At 53.9% G+C, this 24,353-nt stretch overlaps 8 protein-coding genes across 8 annotated transcripts; 3 read left to right on the forward strand and 5 right to left on the reverse strand.

The window, feature by feature from the left end:
- Window positions 1-1,211: 1,211 nt before the first annotated feature.
- LY79DRAFT_676610 (uncharacterized protein) lies at window positions 1,212-2,423 on the forward strand (the record flags this gene model as incomplete). The annotated part of the gene is given in 4 exon segments (XM_060564469.1): window positions 1,212-1,254; window positions 1,489-1,500; window positions 1,549-1,794; window positions 1,806-2,423. The coding sequence occupies 4 exon segments, from the start codon at window positions 1,212-1,214 to the stop codon at window positions 2,078-2,080; spliced, it is 576 nt and encodes a 191-aa protein (XP_060421083.1). The 3' UTR covers window positions 2,081-2,423.
- Window positions 2,424-3,830: 1,407 nt separating this feature from the next.
- Window positions 3,831-6,745, reverse strand: LY79DRAFT_574862 (kinesin motor domain-containing protein; the record flags this gene model as incomplete). The annotated part of the gene is made up of 2 exons (XM_060559644.1): window positions 3,831-5,932; window positions 5,983-6,745. The coding sequence occupies 2 exons, from the start codon at window positions 6,743-6,745 to the stop codon at window positions 3,831-3,833; spliced, it is 2,865 nt and encodes a 954-aa protein (XP_060421084.1).
- A 218-nt stretch (window positions 6,746-6,963) lies between these two features.
- Window positions 6,964-7,817, forward strand: LY79DRAFT_24858 (uncharacterized protein). The gene has a single exon (XM_060551828.1). The coding sequence runs from the start codon at window positions 7,176-7,178 to the stop codon at window positions 7,779-7,781; it is 606 nt and encodes a 201-aa protein (XP_060421085.1). The 5' UTR covers window positions 6,964-7,175; the 3' UTR covers window positions 7,782-7,817.
- On the reverse strand, window positions 7,818-8,463 carry LY79DRAFT_24912 (uncharacterized protein). Its single transcript, XM_060551834.1, has one exon. It carries the CDS (start codon window positions 8,355-8,357, stop codon window positions 7,854-7,856), a length of 504 nt encoding a protein of 167 aa, XP_060421086.1. The 5' UTR covers window positions 8,358-8,463; the 3' UTR covers window positions 7,818-7,853.
- Window positions 8,464-10,293: 1,830 nt separating this feature from the next.
- LY79DRAFT_25070 (uncharacterized protein) lies at window positions 10,294-11,085 on the reverse strand. Its single transcript, XM_060551853.1, has 2 exons — window positions 10,754-11,085; window positions 10,294-10,695 (listed from the first exon to the last, which is right to left on the reverse strand). Exons 1-2 carry the CDS (start codon window positions 10,980-10,982, stop codon window positions 10,457-10,459), a joined length of 468 nt encoding a protein of 155 aa, XP_060421087.1. The 5' UTR covers window positions 10,983-11,085; the 3' UTR covers window positions 10,294-10,456.
- A 1,424-nt stretch (window positions 11,086-12,509) lies between these two features.
- LY79DRAFT_574863 (serine-threonine protein kinase 19-domain-containing protein) lies at window positions 12,510-13,763 on the reverse strand (the record flags this gene model as incomplete). Its single annotated transcript, XM_060559645.1, has 1 exon — window positions 12,510-13,763. The coding sequence occupies one exon, from the start codon at window positions 13,761-13,763 to the stop codon at window positions 12,510-12,512; it is 1,254 nt and encodes a 417-aa protein (XP_060421088.1).
- Window positions 13,764-15,600: 1,837 nt separating this feature from the next.
- On the forward strand, window positions 15,601-16,593 carry LY79DRAFT_25026 (uncharacterized protein). Its single transcript, XM_060551845.1, has 2 exons — window positions 15,601-15,929; window positions 15,991-16,593. Exons 1-2 carry the CDS (start codon window positions 15,808-15,810, stop codon window positions 16,445-16,447), a joined length of 579 nt encoding a protein of 192 aa, XP_060421089.1. The 5' UTR covers window positions 15,601-15,807; the 3' UTR covers window positions 16,448-16,593.
- A 1,637-nt stretch (window positions 16,594-18,230) lies between these two features.
- On the reverse strand, window positions 18,231-22,475 carry LY79DRAFT_699074 (cyclic nucleotide-binding domain-containing protein). Its single transcript, XM_060564885.1, has 6 exons — window positions 21,834-22,475; window positions 21,008-21,781; window positions 20,813-20,955; window positions 20,216-20,762; window positions 19,729-20,162; window positions 18,231-19,677 (listed from the first exon to the last, which is right to left on the reverse strand). The coding sequence occupies exons 1-6, from the start codon at window positions 22,048-22,050 to the stop codon at window positions 18,481-18,483; spliced, it is 3,312 nt and encodes a 1,103-aa protein (XP_060421090.1). The 5' UTR covers window positions 22,051-22,475; the 3' UTR covers window positions 18,231-18,480.
- Between the last annotated feature and the right edge of the window lie 1,878 nt (window positions 22,476-24,353).

Raw genomic sequence — 24,353 nt, forward strand, 5'->3', positions numbered from 1 at the left:
CAGATCGCACGGGATCGTCGTACCCAAGCAGATCCCGCACCCACGGGCGACAAGTCCAAGTCAGAGAGCCCTTCCCAATGAGACGGTTGGCTTGGATGGGATGGCCGCGTTGCATTCGTCCGGGGGGGTTTCCGATCCGGAACGTAGCGACGCCATGGTGGCTTGCCTCGAGATCCCCCCAACCTTGCCAGACCCTGACCGTCGGCCGTGGTGCCAGGCCGGATGCAGAGCCAGCAGAGCCTAAGGAGTGAATGAGATGGAGAGGAACATAAAGGAAGAGAACCCGGCTTCAGTTCACGCATCCCCAAGCTGGTTACCGAAGGGGAAGCAAGCCGGTCGTCCATGTGGGCTACCTGCTGTGCCAGCACCTACATACCGGTAGTACCTTCCTGGTTGCGTGAGGGTATTTTGGGCCTAATGGGTTAGCACCAGCAGCCAGTAGCGTACCGTAGATCGGTCCTTGACCCCATCTCATGTGGCCGCCAGTCACGATTTAGGACGTTTCAGAACCTTTCAGGGCGGGGGGTAGAAGGGGGGTTGGCTCAGGAAAAGCAGATGAGGAAGCAGCCACTCAGATGCCGAGCTCCCGTTGACTTCAGGGGCTCTCGGATGAGATCCGCAATCTTCCCCATTTCTCCGATTCCTCAGACCAATCATTAAGAGTGTACGCCATATGCCGCCAGCCCCTGCCCCCTGGATTTCATCTCTCATTGGCTCCACGGGATACCGCATCCTTCCCGAACTCCCCCCGAAGATGGTCATCACATCCTCTTCGTCCTCGGTCGGTGGTAAGGCAAGTGGACGAACGACGGCCCCTTCACCTGTCATGTCAGTGTCAACTCATCATTCAGGCTTGCTCGTTCCAGTTAGGTACTCTCATACCTCCAAAGCTTGTGAGAAGTGAGCGAACAGAGGGATGAACTACAGAAGGCGGCCTGTGTTCTTGTTTTCGTCCCGTCCTGTGGCGGATGCAGTAACAAGGGACACGCGAGAAAGGTACCGTGATTAAGTGCACATTCCGTATCCAGAAGACTGAACGTGGACTCTGGACCCCCCTCAATCGCACAATGCTTTGTGTTTTCGAGTTGCTAAACTTTTTAGATTCCCCCCTTTTGGCTTAGCCTTATGTTCCCCTCTGGTTACTGCGCGTGACGAGGCAGTTTACAAAAGGAAAATAACTGATCCATCCCGTCTGTTTTCCTCCGCACGCCATGTCCGCTTCCTTGAGCCGACGCAGCGGCCCAAGGTGCCAAGGTACAGGATACCCCAGCTTTCCAGTCGCGCTCAATACGTCGCGGAAACTCCGAAAAAGTGGCACCGGATGCAGAAGATATATATAAATTTATAATAAATCTATCTTTTTTTTTTAAAAAAAAAAAGAGACCCCTGTACAAACGAGACTTGCGGATAGGTCAAAGGCAGAAGCCAACGAAAACCCATCGTTTGCAAGTGAGACACGGACCGCTTGATATTGTACGACTCATGTAGCCGCAGAAGAAAGTAAGAGAGAGAGAGAGAGAGAGAGAGAGAGCAAGTTCTCAATTCCAGGTTTCCGTAACGAGGTTGAACATCGGGGAGGCAGCAAAGATGATCAGCTGGCAACAATACGTCAAGTGCCACAGACCGTCCCCCGTAATATGAGGCAGGAGAAATGGGACGGCAAAAACGACGCAGGGCCTGACCTTGGCAAGGGTCGTTCACCACGCCTTAGGTTGACCGTTCTTTGCCCTTCTCTGCAGATCACCATCAGCAAACCGGGGCCACGGCGAAAGGATAGTCCATCCGCTCCCATTTGTACGTCATAGGGAATCAAACCAAATTTGGTTGTTGCGGCCCATTCCTTATTCGTGAATCAAGCTGGTCAGTCAGTCCGCGCGCTCCGTGCTGCGACGTGCAACAGAAGCTTCGTGATACCATGACCCGTTTCCCTACTCGACCCGGACACGTCCATTGGAAGATGATATCAGTCGAGAAACGTCCCATCGTAGCCTCTTGCAAAGGTTGCGAGTTGAACAGCAAACAGCACGACAATCAAGGGCACAACCCGCCCTCCAAGCAGCGCAACGCAGCGCGGCCCTAAATCATCGGCCTCTTGTAATTGAACCCCCCTCGGAAAGTGGCTCTCATACTCCAAGCGCACATCCCAACCTCATGAGGAGCGTACAATGTCACCAAGTCTTCCTCGATGCCCTCATTGCAAGCCCGTGCCCTTTCCTAAGGTACAATCAACCGTGCACCCCCGCCCGTCCGTTCATCTACCGCGAACCCCCTAAAAATGATGAGGCTGGGCACTTGCAAGAAACCGCTTCGTCAATGTAGGTAAGTAAATAACCCCCCCTCTAAGCCTCTAGTCAAATATTCCGTTGACCCAAACGCCAATCCCGCCCGCTCTTGAAAACTCTTGCCCAAACCCAAATGGCGAAACAACGCTAGAAATAAGCTCCATTCCGTACATACAGTCTAGGCAGGAACTGGCTGTTCGCTCGCCTCCCCCTCCTCCCTCTTCTCTCTCGTTGCACGATCCGCCTCATCGAGCCGCGGCCCGGGGCACTGTCCCAGAGTGATCGTCCGCTTTGACTACCGGGGTTGCGATTGTAATACGCGCGCCGTACCTAGCCAACCTCGCGCCGTCTCGGAAGTGCTTAAAAATTAGGCACTTGTTGTGGCTGGCAGCTTTGGGTTTCATCTAGCGCAAGATTATCACCCGGTGTCGCTCGCAACCAACCCCCCCCCCTGATTTTCGACATCCTCCTTTCTCCCGCAACCACGATGGGAGAAAGGAAAGCGAAGGGGGGAGAAGTGGAGGGGGAGACCTGATGCCGGCCCGTCGTCTTTGGCTGCCTCTCTCTCCCTGGCTGCTGTTGTCGTCCAACCTCTCAAAGCTCATTTCCTTCTCTCCGTGTCGGTCACGGGCCACGGGTAGAAGCCGTCTCGTAAGGCGACCTGCTTCTATACCCCTCAAACGCAACGTTTTACGCAACCTGGGGGGGGGGGGGGGGGGGGGGGGGGGGGGGGCGGCAGATTCAACCCACCCGTACGCTGTTGCACGGCAGAGGTTTGTTTGGCCGGGACAGGTGAGGGAGAGTAGCAAAAAGTACCCTTTCAGCCTATTCGAGAGGTCAGAACAGCAAACAAGCGTCGCCGCCGTTCCTCGGTTGAAAACGGGTCAACACTTACAATCGTCCGTGATGTATATGCCCTTCCAGCACCTAATTTTGCCGGAGGGGTGTTGTATGTCAGAGAGGCAATCAACGCATCCTGGTCACGGTGATAATCAAGGGCAGCTGCATCAGGATGCATCATACATAGTATCGTCTCTTGGATTTCGTCGCTGCTCATCCGTAATTAGCTGACTGACCAGGCCTGCTTCCTGATGTACATGAACCATCGCAATGATCTGCCCGATATTAAAAGCCGCTGGCAGACCTCGTCGCTTTTCCTGCCATTCACTGAAGTTCTCTTCCGCCATCAGTGACCCGACCCCTCGATGCACCGGGGACGCACGTTGTGATCGTAATTGAAGCCTCTGCCAGTTCTTCCCTCCTTGACGTATCAGTATGCTAGTAAAACAGGCCGACGGATACGGTTCATGACAGAGCGGGACGACAGTCGCCGCCTTCTCAACCGATAACCACGGCAAGATAAAAGTGAAGTGTCGGGTATAAGAAGAAAACCAAAAAAAAAATAAAAAGAAACCCCGGTCATTGTCGACCCTTCCCAAACGCCTTTCCTGGCCTACGCGAGGCGCCATTTACCCATGTCACCTTATCCCTCTTTCACGGTCAAACTGAGCAAACAGAGCTTACATATCCCACAGGAGAGCGAGCGTTCTACACGCCCACCATGGACACACCGTTGGCCTCTTCGAACGATGTCTTCTTGAGGGGCTCGAGTCCCATCGGTGGCTCCGGGTGAGCCTCGAGCTTGCGGTCGTTGGCGACACGGATGCTTCCTCTGACTCCCTTGACCAGATGGCCAGTATCGACATGGTCTTGGATCATCTCGTCCAGAATCTTGCTCATCTCGTCAGCACTTTTGGTGCGAGGTTTGGCCGAGGCTGCTGATGGTGCTGGCGGCGGGCTGACCGTTGGCGGGGGACTATGTTCGTACAGAGAAGACGTCCTGCCGTCAAAATGTCCCTCCGCCATGTCTCGAGATCGAGCTGCAGAGCGCAACGCACCCAGCATGCGATCCTTGTCGTCCAATCGTGCCTTCAGTTCGGCAATCTCGGCATCCTTTTCCCTCAACAGCGTCGACACACTGTGGTCTTCTCCAACCATGATTGCCTTGTTTGGAACAGAGAAGCCGATGGAGGTTCTCGAAGAGCTAGCTCTCCGTGCCTGCATCAGTCGCTTCTCTAGGGTCTGGATGTATCTCGTCTTGTCTGCCAAGTCGGCCTGCAACGCGCGGTTCTGGGCCGCCAATGAAGCACTGCCGTCTCCGAATTCGCCGACGCTGTCCTCGCCCATCACCAAGCCGCCCTCAGCACTGGATCGGCGCAGGCCTCCGAGGCCTCCGCTGGACCGACCGCTTGACCGACGGCCAATGGTTGAAGAGGCCGATGTCATGGATGCGGTTCTCTCGAGAATTGGTCTACCACTAGTCGAAGTAGCCAAAGACGATCTTACCGAAGCCATTGGAGATCGAGAGTGTATACCGAGAGCACTGTAGGATCCGCTGGCGTTGACGCCAATTGATTTGGAACTCAAGATCAGACGGTTAAGGTGATCGATCCGTTCCTTGAGCGCTGTTCGGGCTAGCTGCATTTCAAGCATCTGCTCCTCGTGCCGGTGCTCGGCCTCTAGTTCGCGAGCTTTTTCCTCGAGAGCATCTCGTTCTCTTTCTGGGTCGGCATGATTCGAGTTTTTTTCCTTGGCCTGCATGTCGAGTTGCTGTCTCAGCTCCAGAATCTCCATGCGGTACCTCTCCAAGAGGACTCTGGCGCCACCATCTCCACCACCTCCGAGAGCCTCCTCCGACCTTTTGGCGTGGCTGACAATGTTGTTCTTGGCTCTGGACGCGAACTTGAGAGTGTTGATCGTTTCGGACGTGTGAGAATTTGAAGAAGCAGCGCTACCGGCCGCGCCAATCTGAATGGTGCACAAAATGCTCACGAGTGAACCACCCGACAGAGCTCCTTGTAAGAGCCTGGTCAGCTTGCTGTCTCGGTACGGCAGATGCTTCCCATCTTTGTCGGCGGCCTTTCCGTCCTTGTCCTTGTGCTCGGAGAGTTTGGAGATGACAGTGCCCAAAGTGAGCAAACTCTTATTGATGTGCGAGCCCTCTGTCCGTCGCTCCTTGGACTCGGCCGCCTTCTCTGATCCAGCGAGATCGATCAAGCTCAGCGTCGACACGCGCACACCGCCGGGCAACATTCCTGATCGTTTACTTTCACCAGTGCTAGTGCTTCCTGGTATCCGCTCTCGGCTCTCTACCACGATTTGGACCACTGCGTGGCTTCGAGAGCTCCTCGCATTGAATTGCGTGCTTGCTGTTCTGCGCGCTTGGTCGCCTCGGGCAATTACTCTCAGAAGCTGGGTTGGGCTTTGCACAATTTCTTCCTTCAAGGGGCTGGCGTATACACCCCGCTTGCTGTCTTCGCGCAACTTGATTTCTTCCTGCCCACCAGCCCCAGTACCGGTTGACATGCTCAGTAAATCGTGGATTTTCTCGTTGTATATTTCCAGGTAGCTGACACGGAGTAAGAATTCGCGAGACGGTGTTTCCCTTATGTAGGAAAAGATGTCGGTGATGGCGAGAGGGATGACACCTGGAGAAGAAGCCGTTCCCTGCATCGAGAACGTCTTCCCAGTACCAGTCATGCCGTAGGCGAAAACGGTTCCGTGGTAACCCTCCATTACGCGACGGACTAACCGTTTTGCTATGCAGTCGTAGACTCGGCTGTTGTCGTCGTGCGTGGTAAAAACATTATCTAACGGCCAACGTCAGCATGAGCCCTCAAATGCAGGAGAGGACGCTTACCATAGATATAGTCACCGCCTTCCTTTCCTCTGTACGCAACGAGAGACTTGCGCCCGTCGACCATCCATTCGCCCTCGGACTTCGTGTTTTCGTTTCCGCTCGCATCCGGTCGCACTCTCACGCTAACAAGAACATTTCCTTTGCCGTCTAGCTTGGAGGACCTCTTATCAGTGGTGTCGACAGGGTCATCATACGTCGTCGCGGAAGTCGAGTAGGAATCCTGTGCCGATGAGCTCCTGCTCTGCGGCGGCGAGGAGATACTGATGAGACCGTCTGACATGCGGACGCTGGCGCTCGATATCGACTTGCCCTCGGCGCTGTTGTTGAGCAGACTCGGCGCGCCATTGCTCTGCGAGTACGTGGATGCTATGGAGCCCTTCGATTTGCGTGTTGAGTTCCGTGAGGAGTCAGTACCAAGTGGACTAGGGGGTAGGCTGCTGATGCGGTTGTCGCCCCGGGGCGGCTGAGGGAACGAGTTGATGCTCACTGTCTTGCGCAATGTCCGAGCTGAAGGATTGCTCATGGCAGAGGCCGCATGTGGCTGCGGAAGTGCTGAAGTGGGTGCAGGAGATGTGGGAGGGAGAAAACTGCTGGAAGGCGCCCTGAGGCCGCTCTTGGAGTTCGGGGTGGCCGGGCTGGATTTGGAGGTGGTCGTAGGTATGCCTCCCGTGCTTTTTCTCGTCTTGGCGACGGGGAGAGCGGGCAGGGCCATAGTCGGCGGGCCATTGGACGGCCTTGCTGGCCGCGGGAGCGTCGTCGCCATTTGGTAAAACGATTGCGAAGCGTGATCCGTGATCTCCGAGAAGCCAAAATCCCAACCGGGGCAGAATGCCTTCTAAAGTGTCGGGTGCAGTCAAGAAGCCGGTCGGTCCATGAACTCGGAGGGTTGGGAAGGGGTGATTCGTCGGAGTGTCGATAACGTCGATAACAAACGTCGATAAGGGACCTCTCGTGTAGGTTGGACTCGTCCGAAGATAGCAGATGTGGACGGGCCTGCGAGTTTGCTTATGTCTGCTTATGTCTGAAGACTTTGGGCGAATCCGAGAATAGGGACGTGTGAAACGTTATTATGCGTTGAGGGTGTGCAGGGTAGCGTGGGAGCTTTTCATCGGAATTTGGTGCTCTGCTGGTAGCACGCTTGTCAGTGCACTGTAAACCATTAAAACCAGAGCGGTGAGCACGGGTAATTGAGCATGACTTGCAGATGGACCGACGTTGCAGGCGATCCCAAGGACCGGAACGGATTGAAGCAAGGAGGGGAGGCACAACAAGACTTACCGCGATGTATTGAGCAGCGTTGTGTGAATAGTCGTATGTATGGTGGTGGATCGAAACGGGGTAGAAGAAGGATACCTAGCGTCAAGCGGTTTGAGGGGGTCCGATTGAGGTGGCTCGTATGTCTCGTAGGTCGTAGGCTGTTCTTCGGGGCGTTAAACCGGGCTCTGCTGGACCGAGTGCGGAGGGAAAACAAAGGTGGTGGTGGGTTGGTTTTTTTTTTTCTTTTCCCCACCCCCCGTCAAGCTGTCTTCCTTACGCTAGTGGGCGGCTTGAGGCGTATGGCGTATGGCGTGGGTTTACTTTTCCGTCTGTATGCAGAGCACGGTGCCTCCGGTGTCTCGCGCAGCTCAAGTCGCAGGACTGGGATGGCGACTGGTACTGGATTGGGGCGGCAGGTCGGGGCAAGTCAAAGAGCTGGGCGTGGAACTGGAAGGGGGTTGGTCGTCGAGTGGAAATGTTTCGATGGCAGCAATGTGCGTGGGACACGCGAGCGCGGATTCGCTGTGGCAGTGGGCGTCTGAGCTCTGCGAACCAGGAACCGGAAGCGAGAGGGTTGCAGTAATGGGACGAAGGACGCGGGATACGGCGAGATGTCAAATTCGGAAGCGCGGTAACAGAGGGAATCGAAGTGTGGTACGACGGAGGATTGCGATGCTTTCTGGAAAGGGGCAGATCCGGATCTCGGGCGGTGGGCAGGTATGTAGGTGCGCCTGTTCTTGACAGGGTAGGAGAAAGGAGCGGATGAAGGCGCGAAAGAACAGGCGTTTTGAAAGCGAAAGCGCGTGCGCTCTCCAGAGGCGAGATGAGGCAGGAACGGTTGGTCTATGGAAAAAGGCGAAAGAATGTGGTGATGAGAGATGCAGTTGGGTGAGATTAAAGCAGTCGACGGCCAGATAAGCGGGAAATGACCGTTGCATCCAAAAAGGCAAAACAGGCCGTGACCTGGAGAGTTGCGTAGCTAGCTGCGTAAAAAGGAGCGGGTGAGCGAGTGACTGGCTAGGTAGGTAATTATCAGACCCGTCGGGTATGTTGGCAGTAATATGAACTGCACGTTCGAGGCCAGTCCAATTATACCTCCTGTCCCGTCTCAGGCGCATTCATAAACGTTGATTTCCCTCGACGACTAGGTGGGTAGGTAGGTAGGTAGGTAGGTAGACTGAGTGACTACCTAATACCTCCCCAGAGCGATTCGAGCTCCCTCCTTCGGTCCTTCCTCTCTCTCTTCTCCCCATTGGTTTCTTGTCTGCCAGGAGGGGAAGGAGGGAGCTGCAGTAGTGGAAAGGAAGTGGATCAAGTGTACGTACCCAGCATTAGTCTCTTTGCTTTTTCTGGACGGGAGCTTGCGAGTGCTCCACTACAGAAAGCCCATGGACTACGAACGATCCTTGCTTGGTATCTGTGTCCAACAGATACGGGGCATACGAAGATCGAGAGGGAAAGGTCCGTTTCCGGATCAATTAAGCTCAGAACTGCTTCCCGAGTACTCCGTACCAAGAAAGTTAACAGAGCAAGAGAGGCCTTGTCGACAAATGAGAAAAGAAGGGGGGAGAAGAAGAGGAAGAGGAAGAAGAGAAAAAAAAAATTGCGATTATGTGCAAGAGGAGAGATATGCGGGATATGGGATGTGGGATGTGGGATGGGGGATGGGGGATGGGTCCGAGAATTGGGCATGTTTGTGTGTCGGTACCGTACTATCACCTGGTTTCGAAAGTATGTACGCTCTTTGTCTCTGTCCATAAGCAGTGCAATGTCAACACACGCGCGTACAGGAGGGATGGGGATTCCACCTACCCTGGCATCTTCTCATCTCAGACCCCAGTGCTAAATCCCTACTGCTTAGGTAGGTAGTACGGATACCCATCATACCAGAGTACAAAGACGAGGAGGGAGGGCAGGGCCGGCTATCCTCATCCATCCATTTACTCCTAACACCAACGGACGTCGTCGTCGTCATTACCTACCTACCTACCTCGATCCGACGCAAAGAGTGCTAGACAGAGGACACCACCGACAATTCCAAGCTAAGACATCCGGCATCACACGCCGAATGCCTCTCTCTCTCTTTCTCTCTCTCTCTCTCTCTCTCAGTCCCCCCACTGGCCCGTCGCCCAAAGATCCATCATCGAATGACTAGCCAGAAGCCACAGACACCGTCCAAGGCACCGCTCATCATCACCCTCAGCCCAGGTGGGCTTCCCTTGCTAGCCTGGTCATCGTCAAATTGCTACCCAGACTTGGAGATTAAACCCCTGCTGCACCCCCTATTCCCTGTAAGACCCATCTTCCCACCCAGGAACGGACAAGGGAGTATTAACCCTTTCCGGCCTAGCGGGATGGCACACGCAGCGCCACCACAGAATACCTACCAGCACCCCCTTTAGTCTAGACTACTAAAAACGATTATTATATTCCACGAGAAATAAATTCGCGAAAATGCCACCCATCACCCACCACTGCATAATACTACGGCACTTCCTAGGTGAAGTGGTGGCCGCCGGGTGCTACCCCTCCCACCCGCCTTTGCATCCGCTGCAAACTTTGTGGAAGCATGTTCTTCGTTGGCACTCACCACCCACCCACCTTATGAAGGGTGCCCATGTGCTGCGCGTGCTCTTGGCCGAGTACTAAACAATAAGCAATAAGCACATCAACCGAGGGGGGACTGCTACAGGACATGTCGAGTCGACTTGCGTTGCTCAGCCCAACGCATCCGTCTCACGACGAGACACTGCGCTTCCGCTTGTCTTATCTCTTACCGGGCTCCAGCCAGCGACCCAAGTGCGGATATGGTTTGTTCCATCACGACCATCTTCGGGGTCCCCGCCCATCACACGATGTGTTTCTTTCATGTAGGTGCACTACACAATACCCTGCACCCACCCACCAGGCCCTCGAATCGAGGCAGAAAGCCCCCATCGCCGAGCTCGTGCACGACGGCTATGCTTTGATCGACAATTGGACGGAGCTCTCGCGGCAAAGAAACTTTGTGTTGGCTGGGCCAATCGTGATCGCAATTAAAACATGTCTACTAGGTAGTTATGTAGTTTACAAATTGACAGTAAGCACCCTCCCCGCATGGACGGACCATGCTGTAATTTCCGGACCCCATCACATCACTGCCTCTTCCAGCCAGTGGGCTACCATGTGTGGCGTGCACGCGCACGCTTGGTCCAGGCACGCCGCACCAAGGCCTCAGTTACAGTACCCCTAGTACGTATGTATCCGTACAGCTTTCACCTATCATGCACATTTTGCAGAAGCTGGCTCCAGCCTCTCTCTGTGTGACGGCAAGCACGCTAGGTGCTGTCCTCTCTCTCATTCCCCGGCTCGCTCTCATTCGTCGATGGCTCGCCGACTCCCTGCTCCAACAATCTCCTCGGTCTTGGCCTGTTCCGCCAATCCATCGAGGCTCCTCTCCCCAATGGTCAAGACTGGCTGGCTATCATTGTCAGCTGGGAAGTCGCACGATACCGTTGTCTAGGAGAATACTAGCCTACTGGGTGATGGTGTGAGAAGCAAAGATGCGCAAACTTCCGCGACCCCGGACCGCATCGCCGAGCCGGGATATCGGACGGATGTCTGTGTTCACAGGCACCTCTATCAGCTGTGCCCCGGTTCTCCCGTTCTTCTGTAAGCTCGTCATCGTCCGATAACGTTGCATTTGGCGAGGCTCCGAATCGCCATGCCCACGTCGCAGGACGGTTGCGTATGTGCTTCACCATGCCTAGCTACAGCAAACATTTGACCCGGCTGGACAGTATCTCACAAGCTTGCTTTCGCCAAAGTACGGGGCACGATCAAGCTTACTTCCCTCGGTTGGCCGAGGCAGCGTCCGATTGGGGCTGTACGCCTATCCCTACGCAGGTACCCGCCCTCCGCACTGCGCCCCAAGTTGCTTTTCTTCCCTTGTCTGGTGTGTCTTCTAATGGATGCAGTCCAACTGTAGCGCCTCGCGTCTTGACTGGCAAATGAAAAGGCGAATCTGTTGGCAAACCGGGTGGCTGATGCACTCTTGGACCCTGCTCTTCATGACGATACATGAGCAAACTGTTCTCTTTCAACTCGGAACTTGCAGCGTGGCGCATCTTCACCCTTTGTGTTGCATCTTTCATCACAACCCCCACAAGTTAGCGGCCACTCGAGGAGCCATGTGTAACTGCCAACTTTTAGGCACTCTGGAACACCGGCTGCAGGAGGACGGGTCTGTCCCATGAAGCTTCTTTCTACACAGTCTTTGCATGTGTCGAGAAACAAAGTCATCACCTCAAAGTCTACCCGTTCCTTCCACCGACTCAGTCACCCGCTATGTCGCGAACTGCCATTCGGAAGGGGGGGGCCGCAACAGCATGGGGAGAGGCATGTTGAGGTCCGAGTCCTTCGGACCTTTGACAGCACCACGCGAAGCAACCGAAACAACGGATGAGAGAAGATTGACGTCCAAGTTACCAGCTCGACGACAGATGCGTCCCACGAGTCAAGAACCTTATGTCGATGTCACAATTACAAAGCGGCCCTTCTCAGCCATACGCTGCGCCAACAGCGCGCAACTCTGCGACTAGGCGAAGCATGGGAGATCAAACATCGGCACCTGGGATGTACCTAGACAACACTCGCGCCGCATCGCCTTCCGCCTTTGACGAGCCCCTCGGGACATTCCCATGCTAGGCGGTGGCGACTTGCAGGGAGTCAGGATACGGGAGAAACTTCATGAGCAGGCCCGTTGCCGGCTAACTCTCTTTAGGCAGAAGGGGGGGGTAAGGTTACCAAAGTAGGTTAATAGATGAATGAGCTGAGAAAGGGAAGACCGGCTCGATTCATCATCAGCACCGTTATTATTCACATGTTGGTTCAATCGTTGTAATGTTCGTTTTATGAATCCATGAAGAGATGTGGCACAGAGCAGAGGTGCCGCGTGTTGGGTTTTTACGTACCGTGATATTACATATGTATCGGGTGAGTTGCACTAGACCGCTTATGGGAGTTAAGGGCGACTACATGCATCAATGAATCCATAGGTCTTCACGATATTGACGACACTCGGACGGACAAGCCATGACATCCTGGTTTCTTGTGTCGGATGAGGCTAAGCGACACCACAAGTTGTCCAGCAAGAGCGTTTCATCGACGGCGTTCTTCGGCGTCCGCCCTCATCGAAGGAGCGGGATTTGTTTTGTGTTTACGGCATCCAGCCTGGTCCTTGCTCCGCTGTGTGGATAGAGAACACGGGCCCGGGTGTCTCACGATTACGATTACAGCAAACGAACTCCCCTGCCAACGCTCCGCGTCTCAAAGACTTCAACGTGGCCGGCACCCATTGCCTCCTCCAACACCCAGTGGAACTCCAGGCCATAGAACTCCCTCCACCTTTTCGTCCGACCTGGTAGCACGCCGGCGAACTCTCCTCGGGCCCTCCTTGCGAGACGCGCCTCGTCACGGGCTACCCCACCCTCCCATCGCTCTCTGAGCATAGACACGGGCATCTCCCTATATTGCGATTTGGACAACAGCTGCGTGAGACGTTCCACAGCGGCGGTGGCCAGCTTCAAAAAAGACCCATTCCCCGGCACAGCGATGGTGAACTCATCCCCCGAGGATGAGGCGTCGTCGGCACGGGATCGCCGCAGCGCCCCTCCCCCGCCCCCACCACCGGCGGCATGTACTGCACCCTGGCCGCCTACGGCTTCGAAACTGCCGGAGGCTGCGCGGGACACCGCCTCGATGCTCATCAAGCTGCCTCGATCCTCCGGGCGCAGATGCAGATTCATCAGCGGTGTGTTTACATGCTGGGGGTGCACGCTGGCCGTCAAGAACCCTGCGCGCACCAGGGCATCGGCCTGCTTGTGGCCGCAGGCGGACCGCGGCATCGTCTGGGCCAGGGGGTTGTCTCTGAGGAACTTGGTAAACGCCGTCTTGGCCTCCTCGTCCAGCCCCGCGGACTGCGCTATCATCGCCTCCAGCTCGGGCGTCTCGATCAGGGCCTCGCCTAGCCCGCCTCGGCGCTGTACGTAGATCTTGCGAACGGCTCCGCATCGCTGCAACTCTGCGACCTCGCGCTCAACAGCGGTTGGGGAGGCCAGCAGCGCGTGCAGGTGCGATACCGTCACGATGCCCGGCACGGCTTTGCGGAAGTTGAGCACTTCGGCAATCCGCGTGGAGTTCATGCCAGCTGCCTCTGTCGGTACGGGTCCGAACATGCGGTTGCGGGTGTACTTGATGGACTGTACAACATCACGCAGCGACATGTCGGTCGCCAACGCCGCAACCAGGCCGACGTCATCGAGCCTGTCGTGGAAGAAATCATCGCCGCCGCCGTTGTCGTCGTCGTCGTCGAAACCAGCGTCCGCCTGTACGGGCTTCTTTTTGATGGCGATGGCGCTGCTGCCTCCGGTCCGGGAGGAGCTGGTCCCGCTGTTCTTCCGTGGCGACGCCGACGCTGTCACTTTGGGTTTTGGCCTTGACTTTTTCACGCGACCGCCGCTCAGTATTGACCGCAGACTACTCATGTCTCTTTTGGTGCGTGTTACGCGAGTGTTTTCAGGATTAACGAGGCCTTTTACCCGGCGGGAGGTATCGAAGATGGTAAAACGTCAAGTGGGGGTTAGGAGTATGGGGTGAGTGAGCAGTGGATGTCCGGCGGCGGCCGTGGTCCGGGCTCTCGTCTTAAAGGGCTGCGCCTTTCCGGATGTCGATTCAGGTGGGTGGGTGGCGTGGTGGTGGCAAAATCCAATACTTTTGGACGGGCGATTGTCTCCGTTGTGGATGTCAAACCACATACCTGGCCAACAGGTCCTAAATGAGGAGGGCAGAGGCAACGACGCCTCGTCGAGGGCAGCAGGTGAGTGACTTGGACGTCGCATGCACTCAATGTTTCTCTTTCCCACGCTTCGTGCTTGTGTTGGGACAGGTGGGATTCCGTTTCGTTTCTCTGATTTGGATTACTACATAGTAGTCAAGAATCTTAAGGTTTCAAGATAAGCGACTGTTTTCCTCTTACGGCTGAGGGCTACTTGGGACGAAGGATCGGGATTGGATAGCAGTCGAGCAGGTTTGGAGGAGTCATGTTTGGGATGAACATCAAACCGAAACAATGGCGATCCCGTGGGCGATCTACTTTGGATGTACGAGGCCGTGAGAGAATGACATGGCGTCAAAAGGAGGCCTTGACTTTCATTTGGGAGCGATGCTAAGTGAGAACGGTCTTTGTTCATGCATCGTTTTGATAAATGTTGGTCAGGTAACAGCGCAGGGAGGTACATGCGTTGATATTGCTGTGGTTGGCGACAGAGAGTTGTCCATGAGAGTGAGCGGACACCAACTCTCCGGTCAAGTGTCATCGGCTTTGGCTCGTAGCTACAAACGACCAATCCCGTTCGTTGGATCGGAACAGAGGTGGTTTTCTTCTTCCCTTTCCTGAACGTAGATGGGCTGCAGCGTTGCTCATTGTGAATTTGCGAGACTCGGTCCAAGTGCCGGTGCCCCTGTAAACGATAATGATAGTAATAATAATAACAATAATGATAATAACGACACTACCAATACCAACACAAATCACCTAGACGATGCGCCAGGCGTACATTTCCCGACTTTTCCGGTAATATTTTACATGCTAAGGATACCAGCAACTCGTCGACGCCAACGGACTCGGATGAACGAACCCCTTCTTGGAACCGTTGATACCTACATCGCTATTACACCTATCGCCACAAGGGCTTTCCGGCTTCCCGGAGATTACTGGGTGTAACACGAAAGCCCGCCCGCGACCCCATAACCCAGCCTTGATCCGTTCCAGCGTACTATGTAACTCTGAAGCCTTGCGCTGCCTGGTTCACTACAACGCCGTGCATGGTGGTGTCCTGGAGGGTTGCAGCCCCCCTTCCCACGATCTATCCTTAGAAATGACAGAAAGGATAATGCAATGTCTAGGGCTTTTGCGGCAAGGGGTCATACGAAAAGTTTACTTATCGCCAATATTTTGAATGTTTTGAATCCATTTTGGTGAAATCGTGCTTTACTGTACACAACCAGCAGGGGTTTTTTTTCGGCCCTTGGTACTGTGTTGCGTGGTGTTGTCGTGCTCACAACATGGTGGATCTGGGTTCTAGCTGCAGACCGAAAGTACCAGCTTGGTATCATGATGCCACAGACCGTATGCTTCGGCAGAGCATCAATGCCCCATCTCTACTACGTAATGCAGTAACGTGGCCTGATGTACATATTGGAAAGCCATTTGCTGCTAAGACCCTATATCAGGCGGTTCACACATCAACCCCACACAAACAAGATGAGTTGCGTTTGTTTTCTCAAATCCCTCGGTCCATGCTCCGCCACACGATTCATCAGGTCTCTCACCATTGCCCATGTTGTAACTCGGCTGTGCTCCTCGATAGTTTAGTCGCTTAGTCTCTGCGATAACTCCGTCGGTGCCATGTCAGGAAAGGGGCGGGGCATGCCCGAGAGCATCGACACACCATCAGCAGATTGGCTTCGAAATCGGTTCTCCCCAGTTCCTGCATAACCTGCTCATCCGACTTGGCAGGTATCGTTTCCATGGTATTTCTCTTTGATTCCTTCACAGCAGACACCTGGATTCCAGACGCAAGCACCAGAGTCCTCGCCGTCGGCGAAACACAGGTAATAGGTCGCGTATACTATACGTATCGACATACAGTGTCAGTTCTTCTCTTGTTCCAATTCTCGCCACTTCCTGGTCCTGGTTGTTTACCAGCCAAGGGACCCTGAGGCTCACAAGCGGAACATATCACCCTGCAAACGTCAAGACGCCGTTAGAGTTCGGCTGCCAGTGAGACTCCCGGCTGCAGCATCTCAGCAGCCCACGGGAGCTGGTGGCCATAATTCACACAGAACATCGTTCCACAAGACGTCCAACTGCCCAAGCATGTACATCAAAGTAGATTTCGACGAGGCTGCACTCGGCGAGCCATCCCGGGGTGCGGATGTTAAGCGCGGACGATTCCTCCATGTTTCCGACGAGTCTCGCCGCTGGGGTTCCACAAAAATTGTAGGAGGACAAAGACGCGTGGTGTTCCGGCAGAGGCCGCCGGTATTTCGCTCGTCTGGGCCATTCTCGAACCCGTCCATTCTGATCTGGTCTTCGACCTCCGTGGTATTTGCTTCATCAGCTAGTCGGACCATGCATATCCCTAATCGTCAGAGGGCAGAGGTCTAACGTACGTCGTATATCCGCTATGGCGCGCGCCGCGAAGGAATACATATGCGCAGACGGAAGCGAGATGGCTGGCCGTGGTCGTCAGTGGCGACGCGGGCACCACCAAATCGAAGGTGGTGGCAGGCCAATCTTCATGGTCATACTCATTTCAGAAGATGTTGACGGCCGCGCAACCACATCGGCAAGCTTTATGACGAGCTTGCTTTTTACGGGCTTAGCAGGAACTGCATCCTTTGCTGCAGTCGACGTATCTGGACGCTTGATGATGTAGATCAAACTTCTGCTTTCTTCTTAACATACTAGCATATCGCTCGCCCTTCCTAAGAGCAAATACCGGGAACACGTCCCGTATGATGAAGGTAGTACACACTTGAAACTGTTAGACCGAGACATGTCCACTCCAGCAACATCGATGAAGGGTCGGTAGAGTTGAGGAGGTCGAGGGTGTGACGTGAAGATAATATCAGAGCGCCCAATATCTCGCTCGGTCTCTCCGGTGAGGATCGCGCCGATAGAGCATCTTACAACCCGATGCTTCTCAGAGTCGAACATGCCATTAAGCTATGCTACGCACCTCAGACAGCCGATTCTAAAATCTTTGGGCAACTGACACAAGCTCATGCCATGGCACTCAAATTCCCTGACTGATTCGGCAACTGGGCTCCGATGAAACTGGAGCATAAACAGGTTGATAATACTCTGGCTGAGCTCAAAAAATACTTAGTTCTACGGTGTCCGAGCGATCAGTGAAAGTCAAGCCTGAATAATATGTGCTCTGAGACAGGGTTCAGCATGTTGAATACGAGGTCAAAAACCGGAAGGCAAGCTTATAAATGAAAGATCATGAAATCCAGGAGCATCGTGCAAAGCCAGGACCAGCAAATTTAACACGACTTACCCTACTCCGTCAGTTCGCCTTGAGGTTCAATCAGACGTATGATTCCTAGCACAGATTCCCTGAAAGGACTCGGAAAACCACCATCCGAGGCGGTGTAAGGTCAATTTGTTTAATGGCCGAGGAGATCGTTCATGTAGCCAAGCAACACGAAGTGACTGTCGAGTCTTGTGGTAACTAGTCAACTTGGCAAAAGGAACAAGGCAAGCAAGAGTGGGAAAGGCAGCATCACGAGATTTTGGAACAAGAGAAAATACCACCTATTATCGTGTTGCCTCGCGAGAAGCTTCAGTGCTCGCACCTTACCATAATCAAACCTCTCGTGTATTTCGATGCTCAATCTGCTCCTAATCATTACTGGTCGCATGTATTCCAAAGGGAGAGTGGCGTACTTCAAATAAGACTTATCCCATTACACTCGCACCACACAAAGCAGGAGAAGAATTTACATGGAAGATAACCAGACGTGAAGGAACCGGCCAACTATACTGTCCAATGAGTGACTGGCCACTGGTAGACTGCCCAGCTACGAGGACGAGGCACGCATTGCGCCGTTTTCAAACCCCTTTTCTTGGCGACCAATCTTGTACTCAAGTTCCGCCTGCCGAAAGCATAGGCATATCCGTATGAGTTGACCAGACCGTCAACATGCCGAAGTATATGGAATGCGGGGCGACGGCCGCTGTATGGATGGAAAGACACATGACACCAAGACAGGCAAGCAGCGGCAGAGACACCAAGATTCTTTAACAAGTCGCTGGCAGTCTTAGCAAGGGCCGGCTTTATTGGCTCCCGTACTCAAACTTGTCAAGACATGCGGGCAAGACATGTATCCACTTGACTCACAATGGATAGACTGTCTGTCCAAGTCCAGAAGACGATGTAATACCAACGGTATCTGTTATTGATACAAGTCTATTTGCTCACGCAGAGAGACCTACAGGCGGCGTCTTAGCGCTTAGGTACCAGAAGAAGGCTACCAGCAACGGATGTATGTGAGCAAACTTCGCTAATGGCTAGCAGCCAACATGATAAAATAAACCCTCTCCCCCCTCCTTTTTTTCCCCCAGCATCCTTATCAACTCCAGTAACTAAGAAATAGATAAAACGTTTGGTTAGTAAATCTCCATCAGACGCGCTATCCAGCCATGGTCAAGATATATGAAGTGATGGAGGTCATCCGCTCGCTAGTGAGCTTCAGCGATACCCTCAAAAGCTCCTGGGCGACGTCCGGCTGGTCTTTCTGAAGCTTCTGCCACCCCTCCTTGTCCATACGCCACGCGACGCAGTCTCTGTCAACCGTCACCGTCGCCGTTCGGTCTGTCTCGGAGAAGAAGGGCAATTCGCCGCAGGTGGTGCCCGCTACGATGCTTTCCGTAAGCGAGCCTTGGGGTAAGTCGTAGTCGGCACGGAGGATGCCCTTCTCGACCAGGTAGAACCCCTTCGCAGGCTCGCCTCTTGTGAAGAGCACCGTGCCGGCTGTGTATTCCTTCCGGACAAAGTAGCCAACCGCTCTAAACCAAAAGTCCTCGTTTTTGTCGCTGAGGCCCTGGAAAATCTGGAGCATCAGTCGTAACGGCTCTTTGAAGCTTTGCCATTTTTTTGCGCCTGACGACTCCGTGTTCGCCAGCGCGTTTCTAGCGGCTTCATAAAGATGGTTGCGTCTTGGTGAATTGATGACCATGTCGAAGGATGCCCGATCCGGCTTCGCGGGCACGTCGAGGTTGGCTGTCGGTGCGTGACGAGAGCTCTTCCGAAGGTCCTCCTGACTAGCGTACAACGTCTTGAGCAGTTCATTTTCACAGCTCTCCAAAGCCGAGTTGAGATCCGGAAGCAAGGTAACTTCAATGTTGTCGTTACCAAGCCCCATGGCCCGCAAATTACGGCCAACTTCGCTCTCTGCGTCTTTCCCACTCAACACGAGGACAACTCCCTTGCTGTCCAGCAATCTGCTGATAGTGTTGAATGCTTCGCCAGCGGAGTAGTCGAGGCCCGTGACATGATACAGATCGAGGATAAGGTATTTGATGGGCCTCTCCGTAAAGGCACTGTCGTCGATCAGAGCACGAATCTTCTCCTCGACACTCACGACTGTGCCGAAAAACAGAAAACCAGTCAGCTTCACAATATGGATCTGGCGACGAACTTCCTGTAGGTAGTGGTGTTGCGAAGGATTCCTGCGTACGGTCGAGCCAACAATTTCGCCTGTGTAGCTGGCTCGAACAGCAGACACTCTCGATGTCTGGATGATCAACGATACGAACGCGAGAATGATGCCTACGCCAATGCCGATAACAAAGTCGTAGATACCCATTACCAGAACGATTACAATTACCTAGAGAGACGTTAGTTAGTTTCCGTGGATACGTAGAACACCGTAGCATACCGTTAGATATTCGGCCACTTTTAGCTTCTTCCTTGGTAACCATACGGCTTCGAGAAGAAGCTCAAAGCCTAGATCGAAGATGAGGGTGCCAACCATCATAATGGGAATGAAGCCAATGATCTTTGGACCGATGATCATAACGCCAAAGGTCAGAGCTGCTAGCATATATCCGGCGAGCCTGCTGTCTCCTCCGGATCGCATGAAGAACACAGTGTTGGCATACACGAGGTAGTTCTGGATGCTGCCAGCCATGCCAGAGATAAAGTTTGAGTAGCCGTGAAGTTTGAGCTCACGGTCAAGGTCGGCATTATCTTCGCCACTCTGCAGAGCCAAGGCGGGAACATTGATAGGGACGTGGAGAATACCGAAGAAGGTGAGGGCAAGCATTGCAGGAATGCACTCCAGTACGGCGTCCCACTCGACCAGGTAAAATTCTGAAGTCAAAAAGTCAGCACAAGTCAGTGCCAGCGGCATAGCTTCGGCGTACTGTACAACGTATAGAAGTACCACCACGGTTCGTCCGCCGGTGGTCCTTCAAAAATCCATCCATGATCTCGGAGAGAATCGGGATCGAGCGCATCCAAAGAGAATACAAAAAAGTAGAAGACAACTGGGATCGAGATGATGTACAGTGGCAGGAAGTACTTGGATGCACCTCGAGCCTGGCTGTAGAAAAGCACAATGGCGAGCAGAAGGGGTGTCACCCAGAGGGGTACCGTGTCGCTTCGGAACAGCTTATGGAGAGTATCCATGTCATATTCGAGGCTGCCGTCCATCCTGGCGGATACTTCAAATCCTGTGGCAACCAAGAACCAGCCGACACCTCCGATGCACCCAATCAATATGTGCCTCGGGATGAAGCCAACCATGTAACCAAAGTTGAACTTGCCCATGAGATAAAAGACTGTGCCGGTCATCATGGAACTAATCGCGTACGATACAATCGTTGTTGCAATCACAGCATCAGGCTGGTCTTCACCGATATGGTCCGTGATCGTTTGTGCCATATTATGGAAGAACGGCACGACCTCGATCTATAAATGGGTTAGTAAAGAGTCAAGGGTCGGAACAGAGATCAACGTGCCAGTTCAGAGCCAACACCCCCTTTAAAAATACTGCCAGTCGAGAAAGTCAACTGGGAAACAATGGTGCTAACGTAGAAAATGGATATGCCCGCTGAGCCCAGATTGGCAAAGATGGGCTTGCCCAGGGGGAATAGAATCATGCCTAGTCGAGTCAGGTCAGATGAATCAATGATCGCAGCTGGCAAGAGACTCACCGTAAGACAGGGCATCGAGAACATTGAGTAGCAAGCCAACAATGACAGCCGGCAAGCAAGATGCGGGGGCCACCACGGCATTGTGCCAAAGCGCCCTATGGTCCCAAAATTTGGGACTCGTCATGACTTGAATGCCATGAGCCATGTGCTCCTCCACGTTCACAGTCAGGTCCTTCAAACCTCGTAGCCACTTCTTCCTAGGTCTCTGCTTCTGTCCCTCCATGTCAATTCCGTCGGTGGTCCCGTTCGTATTGTAGCTCTCAAAACTGTCAGATGACAATCTGGAAATCAGCGGTGTGCGCTCAGTGGACCCATTGGCAACTCTTGTCGCCGACCGCCGTGCCTCTCGTAGCGGTCTTTCCGTGGATGGCGTTCGCTTCGGTTCAGGGGCGGATGATTCCAATGGCTCCAATGGCTCCAACGCTTCGAGTTGGGGCTCAAATGACGGGTCGCGGTGCGATTGAGGGGGTGACTTCTTGAGTAGGGTTGTCAGGATGGATGGGCCGTCCTCGGGAATCCCTTCAACATCCTCATCCGGCGAGGATGGCTCGGAGGCCTCCGGAATGGTCTTGGAGCTCGTAACATGTGTAATCTCCTCACCTTCCTCCTCGTTGTCCGAAGTTGCTGGTTCGCGAGCGAGAGTTGAGGACTGCGATCGTTGACGGGAGAGAAACCCCGGGCTCTGGCCCGTTTTCTTGTCGGACAAGAGGTACGAGGCGAGCTCTGCTGTGTCTTCGCGCACACTGCGGGCGTACTGGGCACTGTCGACGGGAGCTACGTACAAGTCAGTGGTGTGTGACTCGTGTGCCAAGTACGGGAAGCTTGCCTAAATGGCCCCTCACGTTGCCGTGGATGAAGGAACGGATCGGCTCCCGATGACTGGAGCTCACTGATGACGACAGTATCCGTGAATCGGCCATTTGGGAGGTTCTACCTGGACTGAGCAACGGGTTCTCGGGGTTGCTGGTATCACCGGTCCTTTGGGAGCTCAGCGATGCGGCTCTTCTCCGCCATGGAGAAAAGCCAAAGTTTGGGGATGACATTGCTAGCCGACGGTTATGTCGGCTGGCAGCGGCAAGTAGATACCTCGGTTTAAGGTCGCACCTTTTAGAACTGCCAATTGTCGGGTGGCTGAGCCAGTGGTGCGGCTGGTTGTTGTAAATTTTACCTGGAAAACATGAGAAGCATAGAGACGGCAAAGTGTATTTGGATTAAAGTCGAGGCCTGGATCTACAAGTGAGAGAGCAAGGTTAACCCCGTGTAAGTTGACCGAGTGGGCGAAAAGCCAAAGGCGAGAAAACCAAATGCTAGGAGAAAAAAACGGTTGCAGTGTGGATGGAACTGGCCAAGCGGAGGAAGAGGTGGAGCAAGGTGGTGGTAGTGGCGGAGGAGGAGAAAGAGGAGGAGGAGGAGGAGGAGGAGGAGGAACAGAGTTCGAGGTCGAGGTTGTCGTCAATATGGCACATTCGCACGCAGGCGGAATTAGACGAAGGACGAACCTTGATCCAAGTCAAATTTGCATTTTGCATGTGGCTCGTCGCCCCTCATTAGCGTGCCTCCTACAGGTACGACATACAATCAGCGTGGGTGCTTGGGCAGGTACTTCTCTCTTTACGGCAAGCTAGTGCCCATCCCTCGTGGTTTCTTGGAGCGGCCTTACCGCAGCCCAGCGCAGCCCAGTGCGGCCCAGGCTGCTCTAGGTGCTTGAATCGCACCGTACAAAGTACGTAACACCGCAACGACCCCTGCACGTACCATAACAACCCCTCCAGCGAGCCACCTACCTGCAGCCGTTGCAGGCAGAGGACGGCAGTCCACTGTCTGTCAGCCAAGCAGTCCACCCATAACAAGCTGGCGCCTCACCCCACTTTGGATACAGGATTCCAGGATTCCAGTTCTCCGTTGCTCCCCGGAAGCCAGGGCCACCCTCTACATCATCACCGCCACCATTTTCACCTCTTCCAAGCCAACCATGCCAACCGACCCAAGCTCTAAATGTTGGACTGTGGGCCGCTTTAAATCGGATGCGAAGACTGCTAACGTTGGAACACTACTCTTTGTCATCCTCTCATATATCACGTCTCAAAGAGACACCATGTTCCAGACCAAACTCGCGTCTGAAGTACTGGTGCCCTGCTCGAGGCTAGGTCCCCCCTGGTCCAAATTTCTCTCTCTCTCTCTCTCTCTCTTTTTTTTCTTTTTCTTTGTTTATCTTTCGTGGGGAAACAACTTGTCAATTGCAATGTTTGGTATCGATTGACTGATCGACATTATCTGCAATGGGTCTAAATGTCTGCAACGGAACGGAACAACAATTAGCAAGTCAGTTGTTGTTGCCGCTTCATCACCCCAGTCCCTTTGGGCTAAGGTGGTAATAAAGAAGGTAATCTGGGTTAGTCAAAATGGTCAACGGCGAGCGTTATGCAGCGCATGATGCAATGCAGCGCACCGGGCCTTGCTTGGCTTGTGCTGTGCCGTGCTCTGAGTGTGTGGGTGGGTGCGACTGAACTACTTATGGATGACCAGCTGCAGCTTTCCGGGAGGCGGCGCTACTGAAATCTCGATCAAGAGGCACGTCAAGTTGTGGGCGTGTCTCTGGGGTTTCAATGCAGTCCGAGTCGTCGAATGTCGCTATCGGTCTCCAGCTCATCCACCGCCGATATCGCGACATCCGATGTTCATTCCCCGCACAATCACGACTTGTCTGAGCCATGCGAGCCGAGCTGTCGACCAATGGCACCATTGAGAACGATGAGGTGTGCGTTTGCTGCCCTTTGCGTGTCATCTTTCTCCAACTCTCCGCTCGTCACGACGTGACAAGAACAACTCAGCTGGAGTCTCGGCCAGCACGTCGTTCGAAATACCCTTTGCCACGCTGCTCGGATTCTGTCCATTACATCAGCCCTATCAGTCTCGTTTGCGGGCCGTTGTGCGTTGCCGAATTAGCCATTATTGCCTCAGTCGGCCGCCCGGAAGTCATCCGGTCTGCAGATCTTGACCTCACCATGCCCCGGGCCACATGCCCTTGTTATGACCATTCCCCCACTCGAGTCCGATGTAGTACCGGTACTTGACTCCGCGGTCAGCTTAGTCTTGTGTGAATCCCGTTCCCCGACCCCTTGAAACTGCACGTTTGTGCCACACACACCCGCAGGACGCCGGCACAATGGTCAGATGTCGAGTGTCTTTGACGCACTGTCTTGGAATATTCAAACAGCGATGGCGCACCGCGTGGCATGTGGATTGTTGTGCATGTCGACGTTTGTTGGGAATCTCGCCTGCGCATCAGACTGGCCCAGGCGGCAATACATCCTCGCCCTCCACACTCTACTGAACCTCAAGAACG

This window comes from Colletotrichum navitas, assembly GCF_030913465.1.
Source record: "Colletotrichum navitas strain CBS 125086 chromosome Unknown LY79scaffold_1, whole genome shotgun sequence".
NCBI classification, from domain to species: domain Eukaryota; kingdom Fungi; phylum Ascomycota; class Sordariomycetes; order Glomerellales; family Glomerellaceae; genus Colletotrichum; species Colletotrichum navitas.

What these genes read in the sequence shown, in the direction of transcription:
- LY79DRAFT_24858 (XM_060551828.1), top strand. Translation starts at nt 7,176, where the DNA reads ATGACTTGCAGATGGACCGACGTTGCAGGCGATCCCAAGGACCGGAAC.
- LY79DRAFT_24912 (XM_060551834.1), bottom strand. Translation starts at nt 8,357, where the DNA reads ATGCGCCTGAGACGGGACAGGAGGTATAATTGGACTGGCCTCGAACGT.
- LY79DRAFT_25070 (XM_060551853.1), bottom strand. Translation starts at nt 10,982, where the DNA reads ATGGTGAAGCACATACGCAACCGTCCTGCGACGTGGGCATGGCGATTC. An exon ending in CTCACACCATCACCCAGTAG is followed by an intron (nt 10,696 to 10,753) that starts GCTAGTATTCTC and finishes AATGATAGCCAG; the next exon opens with CCAGTCTTGACCATTGGGGA.
- LY79DRAFT_25026 (XM_060551845.1), top strand. Translation starts at nt 15,808, where the DNA reads ATGGTATTTCTCTTTGATTCCTTCACAGCAGACACCTGGATTCCAGAC. An exon ending in TATACGTATCGACATACAGT is followed by an intron (nt 15,930 to 15,990) that starts GTCAGTTCTTCT and finishes TTACCAGCCAAG; the next exon opens with GGACCCTGAGGCTCACAAGC.
- LY79DRAFT_699074 (XM_060564885.1), bottom strand. Translation starts at nt 22,050, where the DNA reads ATGTCATCCCCAAACTTTGGCTTTTCTCCATGGCGGAGAAGAGCCGCA. An exon ending in CAACGTGAGGGGCCATTTAG is followed by an intron (nt 21,782 to 21,833) that starts GCAAGCTTCCCG and finishes ACTTGTACGTAG; the next exon opens with CTCCCGTCGACAGTGCCCAG. An exon ending in GGGGTGTTGGCTCTGAACTG is followed by an intron (nt 20,763 to 20,812) that starts GCACGTTGATCT and finishes ACCCATTTATAG; the next exon opens with ATCGAGGTCGTGCCGTTCTT.